This window comes from Myripristis murdjan, chromosome 17 (genome assembly GCF_902150065.1).
Source record: "Myripristis murdjan chromosome 17, fMyrMur1.1, whole genome shotgun sequence".
NCBI classification, from domain to species: domain Eukaryota; kingdom Metazoa; phylum Chordata; class Actinopteri; order Holocentriformes; family Holocentridae; genus Myripristis; species Myripristis murdjan.
Genome location: NC_043996.1, coordinates 26,368,987 through 26,392,609, shown reverse-complemented (window position 1 = coordinate 26,392,609; position 23,623 = coordinate 26,368,987). Strand labels below are relative to the sequence as shown.

The window sequence follows — 23,623 nt, the reverse complement described above, 5'->3', positions numbered from 1 at the left end:
ATTCCATTGTATCAAACACATGCCAAAATATTCAAATCAGTTCAGCTACTTCCTCTTGCAGCGTCCTAACCCCCGCAGCAGTGTGGCACTGCTATTCTAACTGTCTTGGCACCTTGATGTCGTTGCTGCCCACGGCAATGCCGATCTCAGCCAGGTCTTTGAGCAGTGATGACATCATCTCAGTCACCCTCTTCTTCTGGTGGTTGGACATCTCCTTCAGCTTCTGGAGCTCAGAGTCCAGTGATGACAGGATGGACTGGAGGGGAAGAGGAAGGATTTAATATAAAATATATTGGGCCAATTGAAAAACTTAATTCCATATACAGTCAACAGACTGCTGACTCAAATAATGTAATGCAGCTTCCCTGAGGCCGCTTTTGTAGTGCTACTATTTTACAATTTCCCACTGCTTCATATGGCATACAATTCATAATTTTGATATTTTTTTTATCATCTATATTCTGCATTCATTCTGTCTTTGCCTCACTACGTGCTCCTGCTGTTACTTTGCCCACACACTCATAATGCTCTAATTCACTTCAGTGTTTCCCCAGACTTCCCATTTATTCACTGTGCTAAACATGCTGAATTATTGAAATTGTCAGATGTGTATGTTCATATGAGCCCAACTGGCTGTATTCCAATTTATAACATTTTTCCATGTTGTACAGTATGCTAACGCTATTTACTCATGCAATAATGCAATTTCCAAATTGGGAACTTATCTTGGATTGACATATAGACTACTTGACCAAAGAAAAATTATGTTACTGATGCCATGTAATCTATTAATTTCCCAAGGCCTTTCCTATATTTTACACTGTCTTCCAGATGGAAGACATTTACTGAATTAAAAAAAAAAAAAATAGAAGAGGGCGTTTCTGGTGTATCTGGATGTATGTGTAAGTACTTTTCTACAGTCTTCTACCAGAAAACAAGGACAAAGAAAATAAATGACCATTGACCACCGGCCCCAGTAGACAAAGTTCAAGACAGGACATGATGGACGAACCTACATTAACAATTGAGAATATCTTTGTGAATGCTAGCGTCTGTCTTTTTGCTCACCGATTTCTGGCTGAGCTCCTCACTGATGGCCTCAAACTCCTTGGTCTTATCCTCCACCTCCTGGCTCTTCTGGTCATAGTTGACAGCCAGCTCCTCCAGAGCCTGCAGCACCTCCTTCACCTCCTCCTTGGATGCCTCGTTCTCCGCCTGCAGGCGGTTAAGCTCTGCCTGGAGGTTCTCGTGATCGCGACGAGATGAGGCTAGCAGCTGGGAGTGGGAGACCGGGGTGTAAATTTATTATTAGATTTAATATGCATTAGAGCGACAGTGATTATTCAGTGTTATGTGCAAAATCAACAATGATGTATCATTTCCCAGTTTCAGTTTCACATCCAAAATACTAAAGCCTACTTCCTTGCTTGCTTTTTGTATACACATTGTTTTTTTTGTGCAGCAATTCCAAGGCAGCAGTTCCAGGCTGAAAATGTCACTGAAAATAAGAAACTATTCTTAAAGACTTGCCGGGTTAAATGAAGGTTAAATATAAGTAAAAATTCAGAAGATGATGAGTCCTCAAGAAAGCCTTTGAATCGAGGACTAAAGTGCAACAAAGCACAGGCCTGCAGCAGCATACACATTATGCAGGAATGACCTGGTGTGCTGTAGCAGTGCAACAAGGTTGCTCCTTCCATAACAGGAATAAACATAAATTCTGAGCAGAATGATCGAATGAAAACTCATTAAAATAATCAATTATCAAAGCAATCATTTCTTGCAGCCCTTATATACATGCATTGAGGTATAAGCAATAAAAGTCTAGGTACACTGAGATATCTATAGTCTGCTGCAATTTGGACAAGTGCTGCGCAGCTAAGTGTGTGTAATCTTATACTGACCTATTCACCTTCAATATTTATAATCATAAATTATTTGCAGTTCAAGCAATTTTGAAAAACAGTATTTCATAATGCATGTCTGCTGTCACTGAAAATAGATGTTGACAGAAAATCTGTGCAATTGTATAATGCTGGTAGCCGAAGTCATCAATTGCGATTACTAACTGACCACATTATCAAACAATAAACAGGATTAGTATTCTAGCCATGATCCAGTTTCCCTAGCTACTGTTAGCTGCTTGTTATTTTTGGAGATATGGGAATTACAGCGTATTAAACTATTGTACTCAGTATATGCCAGTTTGCATAAGCGCATCAGCTAAATACCCAAAATGTAAATGCAGTAAATACACACAGCCAAACATCACACACAAGGCTGGTCAGTCAAGAAGTGACTTTCAGTATGGGATTGTGACTGACATCCAGTTTACTGACAAATCGTGAACATATCCAGGCCAATCAGCCTGGCTGTCTTGTCCCAGTCCTGACTGCATCAAAGTCTAACTGCAGTGGCTGTGTAGGGAATAACAAACTATTTCTGTCTCCAAACATTCCTACAATACAGAAACTGTGAACAAAGCTTAGGCTGTTGGTTGGAAATGAGGTTCCGTTCATGGTGAGGACACAGAAACTGTTGTATGTTCAACTGTCCTATTTCATCCAAACAATGAAATCTGACACATTTTTTGACTGTTGGTGCCTTTGTAAGATATTTACACAGAAGAAATTTTTGCTAAGAAATCATCACTAAAGTGGATATGACCACCAAGTAGAGACAAATGATAAAACAGTTAAAACAGTCTTATAAGTTCAAAGAATTACATTTCATTATTACATACTATTGCTATAATACAATATCTGAAGTCCCAGATGATATCTAGTTTCTTAAATTGATATTGATGAGAAACTGATATATCAACCAGCAACAGTCTGGCTTTTGCAAAAATCTTGCTAAGTAAACTAGTAAATATAGACAGCAGCAACTGAGAGACAAATCAGAATACCAGGAGTCGAATAAAGTTGCACTGTAAATGCCTCAGCCTCAAGGATGCACCGACATCTTACACACACACACTTTCGTGGAACTGCTGAAACAGCAGGCCTGAAGGTAGGAAACTATGAATGCAACTCAACAGGTTTGATATCATTATCGCTGCTGCACACTCTTGAGTTTGGTCACGCCTCAGAAGCTATAAAAAGACAACGGACCAGGGGTTCATTATGGGACTGTTCCCACCAGCTGCTGGGCCTCCAGTACTCACCTCCTCCTGGTCCAACATCTGCTGCTTCAGCTTCTCAGCCAGCTGGCTCTGCTGGTTGATCTCATCATCCTGGGCAGTGGGGAAACACAATGACATTAGTATTCACACAGGACACTGTGGGTCACATCAGGTACATGCAAGGTGAACCGCTACAGAGAGTACTGGTGTATTGTTTGTTGTGACAATGGAGTGAACACCTTCCTCACTTAAAGTCACATGCTGATCCGGCCTGCCAATCCTATTTAAGTAGTACAGTGGTGATCTAAACTAAAGTCACCATCCCCTGTTGTTGTTTCAGGCAAAAACAGACAGACAGTAGCCAGTAAGTTAACTCACCTATAATGGTTTGTGATGTTATGACTCTATCAGTCATCATCAATCATGTATTTTTTTATTTATTTTTTTACAATGTCAAGTCATAAACTGCAATTAAGGCATCATTTGCATATTTTAAGGTAAGGCTAGTACCAGGAAATTAATGTGAAATGTGCAAGATCTATGTAACATCTATCAACACAATACAACTTGTCAGGGTTATTAAGCCACACCCACACTTCTTCCTCACACTTCTTGCTCCTCTCCCTGTTCCCTCACCTTATCATCCAGCTGCTTGTAGAGCTTGGCCAGCTCAGCCTCACACTTGTCCTTCTCGACGTCGGTGAGGCGAACCCCGGGCACGTTGGGTGTGGAGGCCGGCTTGTCGTTGAGCACATTGTCCAGAGCCAGCACCTCTTCCTTGGCCTTCTCCTTGTCGAACTGTTCCTCCACTGGCACACTCTCGCCTGTTTGAGGACGGCATTATACAGAAATCAGGAAGTGTGTGTATTTGAGTGTGTAATCAAGTGTGTGACTTTTACAGTGTGTAACTGAATAAACAAGTAGGTTCACAATCACGGATAGCTCCCAAAACCAGTGTTTTTGTTCACACTCATCTAGCAATGGTGAGTGACAGGAAGAAAAAAAGTTACTACCACTGCAAAAAAAATTCTAATGATCATTCATGTAATAATTTGCATCATAATTTAGCTTTACAGAGGTTTAAATGTTTTCAAATTGATGTTCTTTATAATAAGAATAAGAATCAAGGGGGGAAATAGCCCAAGAACCACAACTGTGCCAATATCTTGGACAAAGTTATGCAAAAGTAGGATAGCTATAATGTAAACTACAATGGTCGGCCCAAATAACAAAATATAAAATCTCGAATAGAATAGTGTAGAATATTTTGTCTTGAACCACCAATTTCTGAAAACCAAGTTGGAATATTAACTGATTTTTTTTTTTTTTAGGAGTGGCTGGTGAAGTCATTTAGTCCACCAGCTGCTCTGGTGGGCGAAACATTTCCCTAAACAAGGAAGAAAAAAAAATTCACCACTTGGAGCACTTTATAAGCTGTTGGTGAGGCTTCTACACTGCTCCCTCTTTATGGCCAATATGTCAGTTTTTCCCAAGACTACTTCAGACACTGCACTACGACTTCAAAAGAAATCATTTTGATGTGAAATCTGGTTAGCAAAGAAACATTAAAAAGGGCGGCCTCACAGTCTACTACATCATTGTAGCTTAGAGTCATACTGGAAGTAAAAACACGGTGACATAATACTGTAGAGCTAAGACACGAGCAGACTCAGATAATAACAGAGCTGGCTGCAACATTGTGGCAAACCAAGGAGAAGACTTTGAATGAAAACCTAAAATCATTGCAAGCCTTTAACACTATTTTTAGTAAATGCCTGGGTAAGGATGCACGCAGCTGGCAGAGTTCAGGAATCTACCAACCTTGGTGGCTAGCAGATCAGAAAGTTAACTTCCCAACCTGCTCAAACCCCATCCAGACACATTGAGGAGAAAAAAGGAGTGGCCCACTGCCTCACCGTTCCTCCAGCGGTTGAGCTCGTTCTCCAGCCAGGTGATGGTGTTCCTCAGGGTCTTGTTCTTCTCCTTCTCCCTCTCATACTTCTTCTTCCACTGCTCTGCCGTCAGCTCCACGTTCACACACACAGTGTTCTTGATGGTCTTTGCTCTGGTTACAAAAAACAAGGTTGTTTTTTTTTTTTTTTTTTTTTTTAAATCAAGCGAGGCTCAAGTCTCTGTCTTCAGTCTGTTGGGTTTAAGCTGCCACAAGGTCAACACAAAGATACAAGTCAAGCAAAATATGTATGGGTTCCACTGAAAACTTAAATGTACTAGCCACCAGGCTTGACATTAACACTCCACCAGTTGAAAAAAATGATAATGAGCTAATTTCCATATGATGTATTATTTCCCATAGGGTATCCATGCCCAGACAACTGAATCTTTAAATTCTACAATTTTACAGATTTTGCATGACTGTAAGCCTTCTCAATTTAATTTTGAGTACAAAGGCACACCAGAAAATTTTAATATCCCAAATGGTATGCAGCCAACTAAGGCTAAGGACACACCAGAGGACTTTTCCTAGGATTTTCAGTCTTTGCCATCATTTGCATAGTTTTAAGAGTTTCCTGAGAGACTTAAGTAACTCAGGAGAAACCTGGAGTATGACACCCCAGCAACGCAGTCTTGGCACGGTGTTAGTGTTCCAAGGGCAAGTTAGACAAAAAAAATTACATGTTTGATTTTGTCTTTAGTCCTAGCAGTGAGGTGGGGACTTAAATATGAGAAGAAGAGGCAGTAGAAACTGTTGTGAGCAGAGTCCTGTAGATTGCACTGCACCCCAATTTTCAAACGTGACTCCTTCTAGAAAAGCACAGCAAGATTCAAAAAACGTAGTTAAGTGTGAAATAGTACAAGTTAGGAAGGAGCCACAAAGTGTATCCCTAGCTTTAGTTTGTCTGCAGTGATATGGTATGTTTCCACTGGCCTACCCACCTTTGTCCGAACATGAGGGTGGATTTGGTTTCAGCCTCATTGTAGGACGAAGGCGAGCAGCAAATGACGATGGTGGTCCGACAGTTTCCACCCAGCGAGTCCTGCAGGATACGGGTCATCTTGCTGTCTCGGTATGGGATGTAGGCCTAATTAATGAACACAGATACAAACAGACAAATACATTAACAAAATACATAAACAGAAATAATGAACTGTGTAAAAATGGAGAAAAATGTGGTAATTTCATATCAAATACTGTAAATGGTTCTGCACAACTACTGTGTTGAAAAAAAAAAATAAAAAAAATAAAAAAATAAAAAAAAAAAACAAGGACAGAATCGAGCTCTCTAAGCAAGGATAACGCGCTTGTCAAACAAACACAGCAGTCAACATGCTGCTGCTATACTGAAACCGGATAGGACGGCCTGAGGTTTCACCCACGTCGAGCAAACAGGATGTGATGCTTTCAGTCACTGTTCTCGTCAGTGAAGAAAGTGAGACAGTGCTTATAACTTGATATGACAATATGACTAATCATTGATGCCGGTGGCTAAGCTGCAACTGTCTACTGTAATACTTTAGATGCACTGTGTTCCAGTCAATAGTGAAACATCTCTGAACAATGGTTCACTTGTTTCACGCCATCACAAATACATCAGCAGCCGCTCGCCTCAGGTTGTTTATGGAGCAAAGGGGCATTAGAACAAACCAATCGTTGATCAAAGTGAAAAGGGTGAAATCACTATGAAACTGCTAGAGCAAAACGTGGCTTGGAGGAAAGTTCTATCTGCTACAGACTGTGCAAAAGGATAAAAATGGCAATTTCACAGTAAAATAAATCAAATATTGGCGTTGCAGATTCTTAACATGCCCTTGGCGGCATGGATGGTAAAAAGCACAGGCTTCAAATGACTTCTCTGCTATGTTAGAGTAAAGTTTGAAAAGGTCAGTAGAATGCTAGAAGTACAGTTAGGGAAAAATCATTAACTAAGGTTAATATATCTAAAAATATAAAGGATCCAATCATTGGATGTTGGTTACCATTTTATCTGGACTGCGCAATGTTAAAATTCACCTTGAAATCAACTGCACATCAACCTAACCCTGAAAGTGTTTTATTTTTTTGAAAACCAAAGAAAATATACTACGGTTCTTTAAATATAATGAAAAATACAGTAATATTACACCATCAATCAAAGTGTCACTCCCAGACTCCATAAAATTAACCAGTCCAAGAAAGTAACCTTGCCAGTAGAAGCTTGGTGATGGAAGGTAATGGATACACACAGGTCACCACTCCATGATGCCAGCAAGTTTGTGACTCAGCTATAAAGCCTCTATTCCATAGATCTGAAAGGGAGTTACTGACCGTTCCTTCAGCCAGAGCAGAGATGACATTTCCCAGGGATGACAGAGACTTGTTGATGTTTTTGGCTTCATCTAGCACGGCGCCCTCTGCTCCTGTTTTACTGACCTGCAAATCACAAAAGAGAACGTCAATTTGGTCTCATGTGTCTCAATGGGCAGAGTGTGCCACCATTCACTGAGACTGCCAATGAAAAAACTGTAGCACCTTAGGTGCTTTGGATAAAAGCAACCACAGAATGGCATTATGTAATGTTGTGTTCTGTCATAACATGGCATAACACAAAGGCTGCTGGTGAAAAAGCTAGCTTTATGTCATTATTGGGTACAAGAAAGTGAAGATATGACTGACAGTCAAATACAGAACTGTACATGTCAAAATCTCAGTATCTATGATCTTATTGAAATGCCTGCCTTAATAAATTTGATGTAGAGGTGCTTAAAGAGGCTATGGAAAAGGGTCATGGATCAGACTAGGGAAAAATGGCATGAAAGAAATTGCTCTGGATAATGGCAGCAGGACTAAGGCTTTCTTTAAAGAGGCCGACATCCATTTTCCATCTGTCTCATTCAAAGGATGGCGTCTCAGAAAGGCAGAATGGGTTTTGTATGAGAGCTCAAGACTCATGGCGGAGATAAAGACTGATATGGCAGCCACTATTTCTTTTTATGTAGCAGCGCTGCTTGAGGGTCCTATTAACTGGAACCTTTCTGAGCCCAGCCAAATGGACCAAAACGACTGTTATTATAATTTTTTTCACATTTTTGCAAGCACGGGTAATCATTTTTTCTGTGGTGGTGGCGCACCACTGCTACAGAAATTAAAGACAAGGACAAATACAGTAGAGCAGATATAGAGGGAGAAAGCCAGCACTAATAGCCATCGAGCGAAATCTCCAGGATAGCATCCAGGCAAGGCTAGAAGTACAAGTTAATGGAAGTTAATCATATTTGTGGGAAACCCAGTCCTGACAGGATGTAGGACACTCTAACACTGTAGGAAAATTACTTTTTCTGCCCACTGGTCACAGCAGGGAGTAAATCCTGTTAGAGAGGACAACTACTGATGATGATCAATAACTAGATGACCAATAACCTGTTAACCTGCCTATTAAAATTATAAACTACCACTAAATCCTTGCACAATTGACAATAGTTAGAAAAAGGAGGGAAAAAAATCCAGTTTTGCTTCAATTTGAGATATGGGAGATTTGTTTTACAACTCAGCAATTCCACTGTACTGTATAACACAAAATGACCTCATTATCTGCAGTGTTAGTGTTTTGTACAAGGATGGCCGCTGCACAAACCACAACAAAATTCACCTGCATTTATTTTATATTTGGCTATGCAAAAGGAAAACGGTGAGGCAACTTTCATTTGTAGAAACATTTTGATGTGCTGGGGTATATTTCTATTTCCGACAGCATGTGTCAATCTGACAATGTAGCAATATTTTTTGAAGAAAAGGTGTGGACACAATCATAGATATGCCCCAACATTCAAAGGCATACTTTAAATGGCAATAGACTCATAGCTACCTGAAAACAAGAAGTTTAAGCTTTTTCTATTCTACGGGGGCTGTTTAAAGTTACTCTGGGACATGTAGGAAATTACTAACTTAAGCACAAGTAGCCAAGGCAGGTTAAAGCAACATGTATACATTAAAAAGTTAATTTCATTGAAATACCTCACAGAATAAGTAAAAGTAAAACCAACAATATAAAAGTGTCAGAAGGTGAATTTTTCCTCCATTTCTCCACCACAGTTTCCATACCTTTTCACTGCCAGCCAGATCCACCAGGTAGAGCTTCCCGCTCAGTTTCTGCTCCGTCTGTGTGTTCTCCTGCTTAACGTTGATCAGGAAGATGCTGTGACTCCTGGAGCTGTGCTCGTTCATGTCTTAGGGAAAAATAACACCCAGTGTGTCAAATGGCCACTGTAACCGGCTAAACAGAAATGTCTACAAATATTAATAATGGATAGGTATGACAAACTTGATCTAAGAAAAAGACAGGAGTCCTTCATACTACACACTCAGATTTCAAGAACAATTCTGGTCCAAAGCTGTTTGTTGATGCTCCCAGACACACACACACATTCAAACAAAGACTACTTTATCAAGCACGTCACTGTAAAAGAAGAGGATGGTATCTTACTTGTAACTGCTACATGTCTGTTGGATTTGCCTTCATCGATGGTGTCCATGACCTCCTCCGGGCTGCAGACAAATCTCTCAGTGCAACCCTGGCAACAAAAGGCATAACAGTTTTAGTATGTTGGCCTACTCAGTCAAATATTACCAGATCACTCATGAATAACAGGGAGTGAGGTCTCACCTTGACATAGGGTACTCTGTTTTTGTCTTCATGCACTGACAGGTTGGTCTTTGACACTAAAGAGGGTCAAAAGAAATGGGTCAAGAGCAGTCTATTTTGAGCAAAAGCATGACATGATGTGGTTTATGGCTTTAGTTTTTTTTTTTTGAATCCTGTGTAAATTTTAGGGCAGTTGAAAAGGGGTCATACTATTGGAGAGCAGATTTTCCTTATGTATATGCATAAATGCTTAAAAATGTTTAGCAGATTCATTGCAGGCAGTTTCAGACTACTTCAAATCAACAAATCACAACTGGACGTGGATGTGATTGGCTCCTGTCCCTTAATTACTACTGGCTACAATCTACTTAGCTACAATCCCTCTAATAAGGCCAAAGATCTCCTGAATAGATCTTTGCTTGTTGGTGTATAAAAATCTCATATGTACTTTACTTTGGATAAAAGCATCTGCCAAATGTGAACTGAAATTTTAATTGGAATTTGCAGCACTTGAAAAGCCGTCATTAAGTGAATCATCTAACTTAGAGGAGATCGTAGTATTAGCTCACATAATAATCCTGCAAGGTGATACAAAAAATAAGGCATGTTTACAGGACCAGAGACAAACAAATTTGCAACAGACTATTAATCAGTTCATCAGTGCCTTTTACAACCAGCTCTCCTCTCCATTCTGCTCCTAAAACAGCAGATCATTTTTAATTTGCTTTGCCTTCCACAAGCTATTAGTGGCTCACTCTCTCAGCGAGCCAATTACCCACATCGAGTACAGGATGCTCTTGTCAGAAGACAAGAGCAGAGGAGCACGGCATCCGCAGCATGTCCGCCACTTACCATCCAAAAGGTCCCGGATCTTGTCCAAGTATATTTCAAAATATGAAACCTGTAAACAGAAAAAGAATCTCATTATCTGGGTATCCAGCTGAGAGAGCGGTCACACACAGACACATGAGGTTGTCATGTGTAATACAAATTATACTAATTCTAGTTTTATCTTCATCTGCAGTGATAAAACATAAGCAAAGAGAGGGAACAAGTGATAATCTACAGTTATAAATTATGCAAAAAAAGATCCAATTCATCACAAATTAGTGCAGCTAGTGAGATAAAAATACAACATGGGGCTAATAAAAATATATCACCAACATAAACAAAAAAAACCAAACAAACCAGTTGTGCAAAGCAAGGTGTGCTGAACTGCCTCTGATTTTTGTCATCTTTTTAAAATATTGTAATCCTTTTTTTTTTTTTTGGCTCTGTTCCATCAGCCCTGGGCCTGGCAGGGGTTCTTCGTCTCACTCAAAGACACTTTCAAAAGGCAGGGACTTTGGCTTTGTTCAGACAGGCAGCTCAAATCTGAGTTTTTTCATGTACTGAATGGGGAGTAGATATTTTCTTTCTAGTCTGTACAGCAAAAAAAAGGGAAACCTTGGAATCTGATCTATTCTGATCAGATTTAATCCACATTCACAGCAGGTTTGAAATTCTATTCAAATCGCATCTCTGAAAAAGCAACTTAGTCTCACTACTCATATCGGATTTCAAGCACCTTTTTTCCTACTGTCACACACGCATATTTGACGTCACTTTTTGTGCCAAAAAAGAGAACTCCAAACAATAAGGTCCAGCAGCCAGAGAGCACAGTGACAGCAGCACCATGACATCTCATATAGAAAAATGCATCGTGCACTGTGACGAGAAAAATACCACCATAAAAACTGTAAGAATAAGCAATGGCAAAATGACAACACAGGGAGATATTAGCTTACTGCTAGCAACCAGAACTGCTGAGAAGAAAAAAAGGCCCTCGGGGGGCATCCAGAGATGAGATTTTGTATCCATCAAACAGGATTGAGGAAATGCATTCTCTATGGGCTACGAGATACATACATGGATGAGAGATAGAATGGAGGGCTGTCCTAATTTTTATGCAGCACCGGCACCTTTTTTTTTTTTACGTCAGAGGTTGAAATCATTTCAATGTTTATCAAACCTCATTTATAAATAATTCACTGTTAACTGCTGACTAACCTATCAGACACAATGAAAGTGGAGCTTGCCTTTTCTAAATTTTCACTCTTAAACTGCAATGTGTACAGTCAGGCCTGAAGGTCAGATCTGAAACATGTTGTCCGAACACAACATTTCAGTCCCAGGAGATCAAACCTGACACCTCCTGGTTACAGGACAAGGTCTCGCTCACCACTGTGCCGCCCTTCTGCCCAACCAGTGGCGGGACAATCGGACACAGTGTCCTTCCTACGCACCTTGATATGGAACTCCAGATTCTCATCCATGGAGTAGATGTAATTGAAAATGTCCTGCACTATCCTGGGGATAATGCCCATTGACTCTGTGTCATGGAGATTTCCCTGGAAAGAAAAGAACGTAACACATCAACACAGTAGCAATGATAAGTTTCATTCAAAACTGAAATATCCACCAACTGAAGATGACAAAAAACACACCTATTCTTATAAAATGACTGGCTAAAAAAATAAATTATGGTACTTTTGAAGGCATACACATTGATAAACCATTTACAGGCTTCTTAAGATAATTAAGGATAAACTTCAGGTTATGTTTCTTGGTCAGTGTGAACATTTTGAAAAGGACCGGTCAGGTAGAGGTAAACCATTCACTTCAGAATTTAAGAGGTTTGACAAGAATATGTGCTATTAACGTGTTTTGACAGCTCCTACTAAGTCCTTACCTCCATGGTGTGTGTTTTACCAGATGAGGTCTGCCCGTATGCAAAAATTGTCCCGTTGTATCCTTCCAAGACATCTGAAAGACACCACCCAGTGCTTATTGAAGCAAGACTTGTTGCTTTTTGTCCAAGACAAAAAACACGTTTGCCTTATGTCACCTTTATTTGTTTTATACAACCCTACAAGTCTGGTGTGTAAACATCTTGATAAAAAAGGAAATTGGAACTCACCTTTGACAATCTTCTGGGCACAGGCATTGTACACTTGTTCCTGTGTTGTATTTGACTGAAACACTCTGTCAAACATGTACGGTTTGCCCTGCAAAAGACAGAAGGAGAGGACTGAGTATTACTTACATTACTATCATAAAATATGATTTCAAAAAACAGAACCTTGACCCACATTTACAGTTATAATCAGTGACTCAGCATATCAATTTATACAACACAAGAGCAATTAGACCTTCAACCCATTCACAAACACTTAGATTTGCAGTTCTTGATAGCCAGTATCAGTCTTTTCCAAAAAAAAAAAAAAAAAAAAAAAAAAAAAAAAACTCTTCAGTGCACAAGTGATGCATTTCATATTTTCAGCAAGCGGAGAAAAATAAGTCAAATGAACTTAAGCTGATCTGAGTAGTTAGTATGAGCAGTGATAAACAATGAAAGAGCACAGACCACAGAAACTTAAAATCCATCAACAGAAAATCTGATGAAAAACATCAGTCCCGCCCAAACTGTTTGACTGACAGGTGATCTTGGGGAGGTGCTGTGCAGGAACACCACAACAATGACTGCTTATCAATTAAGAAGTCAATACAATTGAGAAACAACAGTCTTACAATTATCACTTCAAAAATAGATCTGCGGAAGCTTGCTGTTGACACAAAAAACTGAATGATTTTGAGACCCTTGACATCATTTAACCTCTGCTAGTTGCAGCCCACTTAACCTCTGAAAGTGGGTATCTTTATGTGCTATACAGCTTCTCTCATCTCATCCTCACTCTCTGACAGCCTCTGCACTGCATGTATAATGAACCAAACTCTTCCAGCAGGCTCTGGGCTTCACTACTGGCTTAGGAGCGAGCCTACTTCAAACAAGGAGAGAGCTGCTGATTCCAATATCCCATGGGCAAGCCAAATATCAAAGAGTACAATTCAAATGAGATAGCAATCAATGGCTGGATTTAGTGGAAGGCAACCGCAGGGTATTAAAACTGATGCTACAAGCAATTTGGTGGTTCACTGTCTTTGGAGGTTTGAAGTCTCACTTGACTCATCTTGTTTCCGGATGGGTGGGGGTGGAGGAGGCTCTATCTGTGGCTCATAATGAGTTTAAGAGCTGACTCCACCCATCCAAGGTAACCCAGGTTAGAAAAACACTTGCCTCAGTAACATGCATTAGGTTGTATGACAAACCATAGAATTATTATGTTATCTGCAGTGTAGGGTGGTGTATTGTTTGGCTCTACCCAATCCTTAATGACTTTCCATGCTTTTCAAAACGGCATTTTAAGTGCCAATAATTAGGACTTAAGTGGTGCTGACATATTGCTGGGCTGTTTTGGGGCCTGGAATTGGAAAGAGAGAGAGGAGAGGAAGAGGGCTGCGCTGAACTTGCTACTGACCGTTCCTATGTATATGCAGGACTTGGCTAGGGCAGACACAGAAGGGTAACTTGAAGCTAATGAAACCTACAAGAATGCTCATGAATCATGTCAGAGATTGTGATGCACACACGCTCACATTTGGACAACACCTGTACGAGCCGGTGGTGAAAGCCCCTCCCCAGGGACGAGAATGCTGACACACAAGTCTCTGTTGTCACCACAGAGACACCACACTGATCAGGACTTCCCAGTTTGCAGCAAATCAAACAAGGTACGCACAGTTTGAACAGGTGTAAATCAGTCAAATATGTCACTGGTGATAGAAGCAGAGCATTTTCTCAGTCCAACAATTATTCACACTACTACCACTGAGGGAAGATGTCCTCAATTCACACCCCAACTCATCCTGCTTGAAGACAGGCACATCTACAGCTTAGTTCTGTGCAACCCACACAAGCAGCATCATTACACAATGATAATTCACTCCAGACAGATAGCCATATCCCTGCAATTAAACCTACCAATCTATCCAACAGAGATGAGCTACTATCAGGCCTGCCTGCATGCCAGACCTCCCCAGCAAACAATAGTACAGGCCAAGTTCAAAGTCCTTATTATCACTGCTGCTAGTGGCCTTGTTACCTACACTTCCGTCTAATGGGATTAGTCATTGAAAATTTGATGAGTGAAAAGCTCTGATGCTTCCCAATAGCTTTGTTATGAAATTACCCAGTTGAAGGAATACAACAGACATAGTAATGCAAAGTCCAAGGTCATTCTGCAGCATCCACATGATTTATATTGTGTGATGCATGACATCTAATTGAATTTGTGCTGCTAGAAAAAAACAAGTCATGAGTGCATAAGGTATTGACTCTGGTGTGTTGTTTACCTTGTTGCTTGGCTTAGAGCTGCCAGGAAGCAACACAGGTGTAGATTTCACTGTGTAACTAGGGTATTCACCTAGCTATATGTCTAAGGAGTGAGTATTTGTCTCTCTTATCATTTTCTTCCTTTTAATCTCTTGCTCACCCCTCTGTTGCTACTGTTGCCAATCTAAAAGTAGCACAGCCGTGTTCTTGCGAGGTGTCCCAGGCTACTGTATGCAAATGGAAGATGTGACAACACAGCCTAGGAGCCTGACGTGATCGTTTTTTGCACAAGTGATGGGGCAGTAATGGATGCATGAATAATTCAACCGCTGCACACATACACACAGACTATGCTGGCAAACCTAGCAAGCTATAACATCCATACCACCTCATCTGGAAGCCTCAGCTCCTTCCCTCCCTGGCAAAAGTCTGGCAAGACTTTAAAGTGAGCCACAGCTGAGAGAGGGTATACTGCAGGAACAAGCTCTTGGGCGGGGCAAAAACTAACATCTGTGATATAGGGAATCAGCGTCCGTTCATGATGAGCTTCAAAGTGAACGCATCAGAGCAGATATCACCAAGTGAAGCTGCTTGTCATGAGGCTTTATAACAGCCATTGTATTGGGCAGGCTTCACAATAGACGAAGCAAAGAAGCGCTGCTGCTGCCGAGTCTCTAGCGCTAATACCGGGTCCACGCCCTAGATTGTTTCAAAATGGATCAAAATGTGAGCTAAGTGAGTCAGTCACCCTGGATAAGAGCATCTGCAAAACAAAGTACATCATCATAATAATCACCCACCCCACCCGGAGAAATCAGCCAGTGCCCAGCCTGTTGCCTGCTCTGATTGGTAGAACAGCTGGTTACCAGGACAGAAAACACAGGGGGGGATTACCCAGGAGGCCATGCTACTGCCGCTGCTTATGGGTACAGTTAGTGTTGTGTTTGTCACAACAGATGCACCAGCAGAGGCTACTAGGCCTTGGCCCCAAACACTTGTGCCTTTCACAATGTGCGCTGGCATTTTGGCACAATGACCGGTAGTCTGACTCAGGCTGGGCCATATCGTGCCTGAGGGGCACAGACAGTGTGCAGTACAAATAAACCGAGCTCAAGCCCAAAGTCAGTGTCACCAAAACTATATTTGAAGTAGCTATAGCTATAATGGTGACTTCAAGAATAATTATAATGTCTGTTCTGGGTGGCACAATGAATTGTCCTGTTGTATCCTAAATCTGCCAACTAAATTAGAAGCTTAGCTCCAAAAAATTCACAATTCAGATCAACTCAAAACATAAATGCACCATAAAATGGAACTGAATGTCTATTTCCATGTAAAAAAAAAAAAAAAAACACTTTCAGAGCCTCATTACTGTATTCCAGAGGTGAACTTAGTCTACAGATAGCAAAGTCCATGAGGAGCAGGATGATTTGTTGCTGAGGAAACATAATGTTTAACTATATTTTAAAAGGTCTTCTGAACATGTACAAACTTGACTTTTCACCTTGGCTTTTAACACACCTGTCACTCCCCTGAATTACCATAGTTGTAAGACGGTTGAAAAGACCCAACCTTTTTTTCATTGTTTTATTTGTTGCAATCCTGTGACACTGATAGGGTGAGGAAGCATGAAATGACACAAGTTCTGTAAACAATGCCCTTTCAGAGCACGTAGGCCTGTGATGACAAAGCATCAAACTTGCAGACTAAACTATGGGTAAAATCTTTGTTGATTCAGGAAACTTGAGGCCCTGCAGCAGCACATTAGTAAAGGCATTTCCTCCATTTATCATGGTGGAATGGTGCCCATGCCATTATCTTTATCAAATGCTGACCGGTGTGCATCACAAGAGGACTAATTAAACCAAAGAAAACGGTGAACTGACAGGATAAGTCGCAGTGGCACTGGCATTGATGAAACTGATCTCAAAATGTCCATCTTGATAACAAAATGCAACGCAAAAAAAAAAAACAAAAAAAAAAAACTACTATTTAACTGCACCTGTTGGGTTGCTGCCCAAAGTCATAGACACTTCAGTTGTGAGAGGTACAGTTATACTGTACAAATTCATCTTATCACATAGTATTATAGAAACATATTTTACTTGCTATTCACGTTGTGGCCCTTATCAGTGGAACTGACAAGTTGGATTTAATATTGTAACCATGTCTTTAACTGTGTGTGTATAATTTAACTGTATACAGGATTTTAAAGGGCCCAGAAAGAATAGCTGACACCTCTGCACCTTTGCGTACAGCAAATGGGGATGTTTATGAGCAGACAAATAAACTTCCAACCTGTTAGGTAAATTTAATCATTCAAAATCAAAGAAGGCCGTTGGCTGTCATTTAATTTCCTTTGAGGGTGGTGGATAACAGAATGTTTGACGTTAAAGCGATAATTTGTCATTCATATGTCGAATGAAAGCACATTTTTTATTTTTCGTTTTAGGCAGTAAGCGACACCTTGACTGTTTTTCCTTCACTTAGCCGCATTAATGTTGCTTTCCGTAGACAGCTGGTCGGCCAGCTAATGTTAGCTTGCAGTATTAAAACTAGCCAGCTAGCCAAGGCCAGCTAATCTGTCAACTGCCAGCTGGCCTAGCTAGCTAGCCAACAGTTCGCGTTAGCCATTACCACACCAAAGCTGGCTTATGTTTTATGCTGACGTACACCATTCATAATTAACAACGTTATGGTTACATATACACAGCTGTATCGTTTAATGTGACAAAAATAGCGCAGTAAAACCGTGCTGTCTTCATCAGAATGGACAGGCTAGCGAAGTTGTAAGCCGTGCCAGCCGCTGTGTTTGTGGCATTGTTGAATGACAGCTCGCTAGCCATGACAGGGCAACCGCGACCACTGACATTTTACAGCAGCGGCAATTCGCCTCGTTTTCCGAATGAAAAATGTAATGCTGTTGTTGAATCTGTAATTAATTAGGCAGACTACAGATTAGAGATTAAATGTAATCGGTTGTTTTGAGAAAGGGCCGTCTTGCCTGCAGCGAAGGGCCAACGGAAAACAACGCAACAGTGGACAGGTCAGCCCTAGCTAACGTTAGCTAACAGGCTAAGATGCTAACAAGTGTAGCTACGAGACAATCACAAATGGCGTACTGCTGACTGTAACAGAGGGCCGGTGTCAGGCAGGTAGCTAGCGACCTTCAGCGCAAAATAACTCACCCCGATGACCACGGTCTCATCCCCTTGAAACTTGGGAATATATTTGTCCCCTCTGGTCACCTCGGAGCTGTTCAGGGGCCTAAAACGGCACATCACTTTGATGGTGCACTCCGCCGGGTCGGCCATCTTCCACGGTTTACGGATGGAAATTCACGCTAAAATTAGAGTAGATCCTGGATCTTGGGGCGGCCGGAGGGTAAAAAGGGAGGCCAAGCCCCTCTGTCCCAAATCTCAGGGTCTGGAAAGTGCAGCAATCTGTCGGATATTTCACAAAAATCCCTGTTTTGTCTCTAAATCACTTCCTCTCCTGTTAGGAAGCCATGATACCGGTGGATCAGCGGCTGGCCACCTCACCCCTCCTGTGGATGTGGATCACAATGACGTCACCCCAACAGTCTCCCACTCTATGCGTTTGTATTGACATTTCGCCATAAATCATTGAACCTAAACACAATCACCATTGTCCCAACATAATGCAAAATTAAATACATTTATACTTCTCCATATGCCGTCTTCATAAACGAGCGCTAAGAATAATAGGTGGTGCACCGCCTTTATTTCCTCAGTTGGGTGTTTTCAAGTGACCCATCTTCAGGTTGGTTTATCCTATTTGTTCATAGCTCCTTAAAAAGAAGTCCTCCACCAGTTTTTCATGATGTATTTGCATATAATTATCAGTTTCATAATTACTCCACATGTACCTGTTTGTCTCCTTAGACCTCCTTATTCTGGTGCTTCCCAATCTCAGTTTTTAGTGTATTTTGATGAGGGTCCACAATGTGAAATTCTCTGCTTTTTCATTTCTTGAATTTGTCTCCACAGCAGTTTAAAACAGCGCTGAGATATTTTCTCCTAACCGATCAATATTTTCCATATGGGCTGCCTATTTAAGCTCCAACCAAGATTTTCCTTTTATGAATACTGCATTTTTTCCCCTTTTTTCTCGTTTCTGCTTACTTTCTTTTAACCTTCTTGTCTTACAAAAAGTATTAGCCAAATCACTTGAGTCTAAACTTTTTGTTAATGATAGGGTGGGTATACCTGTATGTGTGACAAGTGTGTGTGTTTTTGATGTGTGTGTATTTATGAGTGTCTTATGACTATTACTTAATTAATTATACTTGTATAATAGATTGGTATTTATGGAATGCATTGTTGTCAAAGTGCTATGCTATACTATGTTTCTTTTACTTTTTTTTAAATTGTTGGAATAACACATACTAATTATTTCCAGTGATAAACTGCAGGGAGAATGCCACTTTTGAAGCCCCTTGAGGGTTTTTGGGCAATTCTCCTTCACATTTCCGTGCCAATTTTTATTTTGTATCATTTATTAAGTTTCTTATGTGTAAATAAACAAACTGAACCTAAGCTTTCCTTAACCATTGGATCCAGTGGCTTATTCTGAATATAATAGAATGTAATAGGCCAGATAATAGAAATATTATCTTTGCTGAAAGGGGTTGAGAGCTAACAAAGTTGCAGTTCGACAAGGTATATTTTACTGATAGTCTTTAGATGCATTAAAATACCCTCCTGCTGAAATATTACATTGACTTTCTAAAATTAGTCCTCGTTCGAATAGAACAGAATGCCAAATGAATAGATTAGAGGAGGTTTGACTATAATAAAACAGGCAAAAACAGCATTGGTCAGTTTACAGTTTACAATAAAACATGCCTGCTAGCCTAATTATTTTTCACAGTAAACCCTGCAATCACCAAAAGAGGATATTACTCTATGGCCTATGACTCATTTGTCTTCAGGATATGTGCCACAGCTGTGAAACTTCTTCCAACATGGAAATACATCATGTCTGACCTCACTCAGCAGTTGCCACAATGGAGCAAAGCCACAGCAAAACACAAGTGGCTGAACACATTCTTTGGCCACGCCCCGAAACAGCAAAGGATCCTTTTTCATGGTAGTGTGCTTAGCTCATCCAAATACAAGTTCTACGGGGCCACTTGTGTTTTCACTGAGGGAATGAACGGGTGTGGCGCTGCTGTGTGAGCTGACTGGTAGTCTAGCAACAAGTCTGCTGTTCATCAATGGGATTGGGTGAAAAAAAAAACAAACAAGGCATGGGTTAATTATGGAATTATTCACTGATACAACTTGGGTTTATCCTTTTTTCCCCCACATGCTTCTTTATTTCTGTCTATGCTGATGTAGAATGAGTGAATGAATTTACGTGAAGTAGTAGTTTATGGCAGTGAATTATCAATTTGACATCCCACCCCTCCCTTATAGCCTCAAGCTAAGCTTGTAAGTGGACAGCTGTCCCTCGGATCAATTATTACAATCTCATTTGTTGATCCGTCCATGCACTGTACAGCTCCTATAGGTTTAGTTTCATTGTCAGTGCATTAGACTGCAACAATAGATTTCACTGGTGAATAAAATTACAGTTATTTATGCTCAATCAGCATCTGAGAGTGGGAAAGAGAGAAAAAACAAATTCATGTGCTTATATCCTAATACACATAAATTAAGGGGGAAAATTATCACCTGAGATTCATAATTTCGTATCTGAAATAGAGGATCTCACTTTGTCACTCATACTTGTGAAGTTTACTGAGGTCAAAGGTCAGACTTTTCACTGCAGAACAGCATTTGTTGAGATGGTTGGGATTCAGTGTCCTACTTAAAAGACATTAAAACAAGTTTTTCTCCTTGTTTACAAATTTTATGTACCAGAATATATGTTGAATAGTAAAAGCCTGAAACATTTTTTATTCCATCATCAAACAGAGTACCTTTCATGGTGACCTCATGCAGTACCAACAGGTGTAAAAATAAATTCCAACCAGTAAAAACATCACAGATTTATGAAGAGTGCTACCTCTCTGCCCCTTGGATCAAATAAAACTGCTACTTTCCCACAGACTGATATTACCTGTATGGTAGTTTATAGATGGACAAGAAAACCCTTTGGATATGAACATGACAAGGCAGCATGGTCTAGTGGTTAACCTGTCTCATCCTAAATTCAGTGCCCACAACAGCCAAAATGTTCCCTATAAAAGGCTCATCACGCTGCCCCTGCTTCTACAGTCATTGGGAAATTGCCTGCGATAAGAGTATCTAAAAGCTAATGCATAAAATCTAATGGAGCATTTTTAATTCAAATGCACAGGACATCCACCATGGTAGGACAGTTTAAATAATCCAAAAAGCTTATTATCCCAACATGTTTGTGTTATGAGGGGCTCAGCTGGGCCAAAGCAGTCTTTATTGGTAGCCACATTTCACATTTAAATACATTTCCCATTTGAAATGTAACGTGAAAGGGTATCCCCACCACTGGGAGTCAAAGTACGGGCCTGCAGGATTTTATTTCAGTCAGACGTCTTGATACATGGATCAGTAGCAGTTTATATATGACAGTTGAAGTATGTAGCTAAACTGCTATGACGCCAATGTTGTCAGTTCCACACTTATCTCCATTTCTGCCGTTCTGCTCCTCTTCCAGGCCGGATCTTCAGCAGGATGACACAGGACTGACAAACGCTGATTCAACAACGAGTTGAGCTGAGTGAGTATGGCTCCACATCATCAGAGACATTACAAAGTCTTTCTGTCTATGTATCTCCGTTTAGATGTTTGCTGAATCTGAAAGGGACACTCATACAGGCAAAAGGGCAGGTGACTCAGGGGCTGTATAGCATTCCTCCAGAAATACCAGCAACAAGGCTTCATGAAGTTTTAATAAACTAGAGATCTCCCGCTTCGCCTGGCCTGATAGCAAGGTAGATTATGAATGTTTTCTCTCCAGAACCAAGTCTGCTTCCTACTTGAAAATAACTAACCCTAACAAACACAACCATAGGTTCCTTTTTGACACCGTTAATTAAAAACTAACCAGAAATCACTGTCCTCACTCTAGCTTACAGCAAACAATTTTGTCCAACTTTTCACGCAAAAAACATACCCAATCTACGGTGATGTTCAAAATAGCCTATAAAATGAGTCTGCTCAAATGTTCTCCATCATTACCATCCAGAGATTAGTCAGGATGTGCACCCTTTAACCCAATTTGATAATTAGATGTGTTTTCCAAATTGGTGCACTCTGCTAAACCAGCCTCTTGCCTGCTTGACCCCCCTACCTGCTAAACTTTACATGGAGCTCTCCTCAGTTCTCGACCCAACAATGCTCACCCTCCGCTTAAAACCTAACCAATACCATGAATCCTTAAATAATTATAGGCCGATCTCTAATCTTGCATTTCTCTCCAAAATACTTGAAAAACTGTGGCTGCTCAGCTTGTAGACCACATCTTCCAACAATCTGTTTGAAGTAGGGCTGCACGATATTACAATATATATATATATATATATATATATATATACACATATATATATTGTGTGACGATAGAAAAATATCTATCGCTCTATGTGACAGATCAACTTGTAATTTATTATGGCATTTTATTTTTCATAATTTGGACGATGCTTAACTTTTGTCTGCATAGCATGCATAAAACTCCTTGTTACTTGCTTGCCTCCTTTGTTTCTCGTCCATCTTGTAAGGCAGCAGTGATTACAACAGAGAACATTAATCATCTGAAAACCCACAAAAAGCTCTTGAGAAAAAGATCAAACAAAAGGTGGGAGTTTATTTGACCACTAACCTGCCTCAAGGTGCCTGATCTCAATGGCACAGTGGCACCATGATAATAGAGAAGTCATGAGCCAGCCCGGTGAATATGCCCAGTCAGGGTAAACGTACCAGTTGTTAATCTTGAGCTTTTTGTAATCCACAGCATACGGGACAAAGAAAGTCTGTCAAGTGAGGAGGAAGGTCATGGTGTTAAAAATCCATACATTATGTTATTCAGTGGAAAAAGGTGAGGAAGCTTCTGTAAAACAGGTAATTTGAGAGATAAACGTTTGCTCCCGGTGATACGGTTTCAAGGGTTAGGGTTAGGGCTGATGCTGTTTGCTGTTTGGTGTTAAAACCCTGATGAAGGCTTTTCTGAAACACACTGGTTTTATCAATACATTTTTTGATCTTTCTTTCTTACCCTTATTTTCTTAACTTCTGTTTATATGGTATAATACTGAAAACACATCACAGCATTTTACATTTTAGCCTGGATCCAGCCGCCGTGACACCTACATTTTTGAATTACGTGGCAAATCCTGAGGTGTGGAAATGCTCTTAGCCCTGGGAACAGATCTGACAAGAATCTGTGCGAGATCGACTACTGGTCTGATGATGCCTTCACTTCAGAGAAGTAAATAAACATGACAGTGGTCGTGAGGAGTTGTGTTGTTACCAACAGCAAGCCAAATTTGGCAACTTCCTCTGATCTCGATGTTGTGGCACTGATAAATTAAAAGACGAACAGCCAGTCTTAAAGTTGCTTTTATTGTGGCGTTGCCTGATGATGCAATCAGTTAACGTACTATGGTGTTTGTTGAATGATGACAAATGATCTTGGCCCAGAGGTGGGACAAGCACCGACTTTGGTAAATCATCATCATCATCATCATTTGGAAGAGCTGGCACATGT

General features: G+C 40.4%; 1 protein-coding gene across 3 annotated transcripts in view; it reads right to left on the bottom strand.

Moving 5' to 3' along the window:
* Nucleotides 1–18,480, bottom strand: part of LOC115375906 (kinesin-1 heavy chain) — a 29,308-nt gene extending 10,828 nt beyond the window's left edge. For 2 of the 3 annotated variants that reach the window (XM_030075500.1, XM_030075503.1), the window contains exons 1-15: nt 18,103–18,480; nt 12,662–12,749; nt 12,434–12,507; nt 11,988–12,092; nt 10,555–10,603; nt 9,724–9,779; nt 9,544–9,631; nt 9,162–9,286; nt 7,389–7,493; nt 6,020–6,165; nt 5,041–5,189; nt 3,761–3,948; nt 3,167–3,235; nt 1,069–1,275; nt 113–256 (exon numbers count right to left, since the gene is read on the bottom strand). In XM_030075500.1, the coding sequence (XP_029931360.1) occupies nt 113–256; nt 1,069–1,275; nt 3,167–3,235; nt 3,761–3,948; nt 5,041–5,189; nt 6,020–6,165; nt 7,389–7,493; nt 9,162–9,286; nt 9,544–9,631; nt 9,724–9,779; nt 10,555–10,603; nt 11,988–12,092; nt 12,434–12,507; nt 12,662–12,749; nt 18,103–18,228 (1,719 nt within the window). In that variant the 5' untranslated portion in view covers nt 18,229–18,480. Of the gene's footprint in view, nt 1–112; nt 257–1,068; nt 1,276–3,166; nt 3,236–3,760; nt 3,949–5,035; nt 5,190–6,019; nt 6,166–7,388; nt 7,494–9,161; nt 9,287–9,543; nt 9,632–9,723; nt 9,780–10,554; nt 10,604–11,987; nt 12,093–12,433; nt 12,508–12,661; nt 12,750–18,102 lie in introns of all 3 variants that reach the window. The other variant, XM_030075501.1, reaches the window with a different exon arrangement.
* Nucleotides 18,481–23,623: the final 5,143 nt, after the last annotated feature.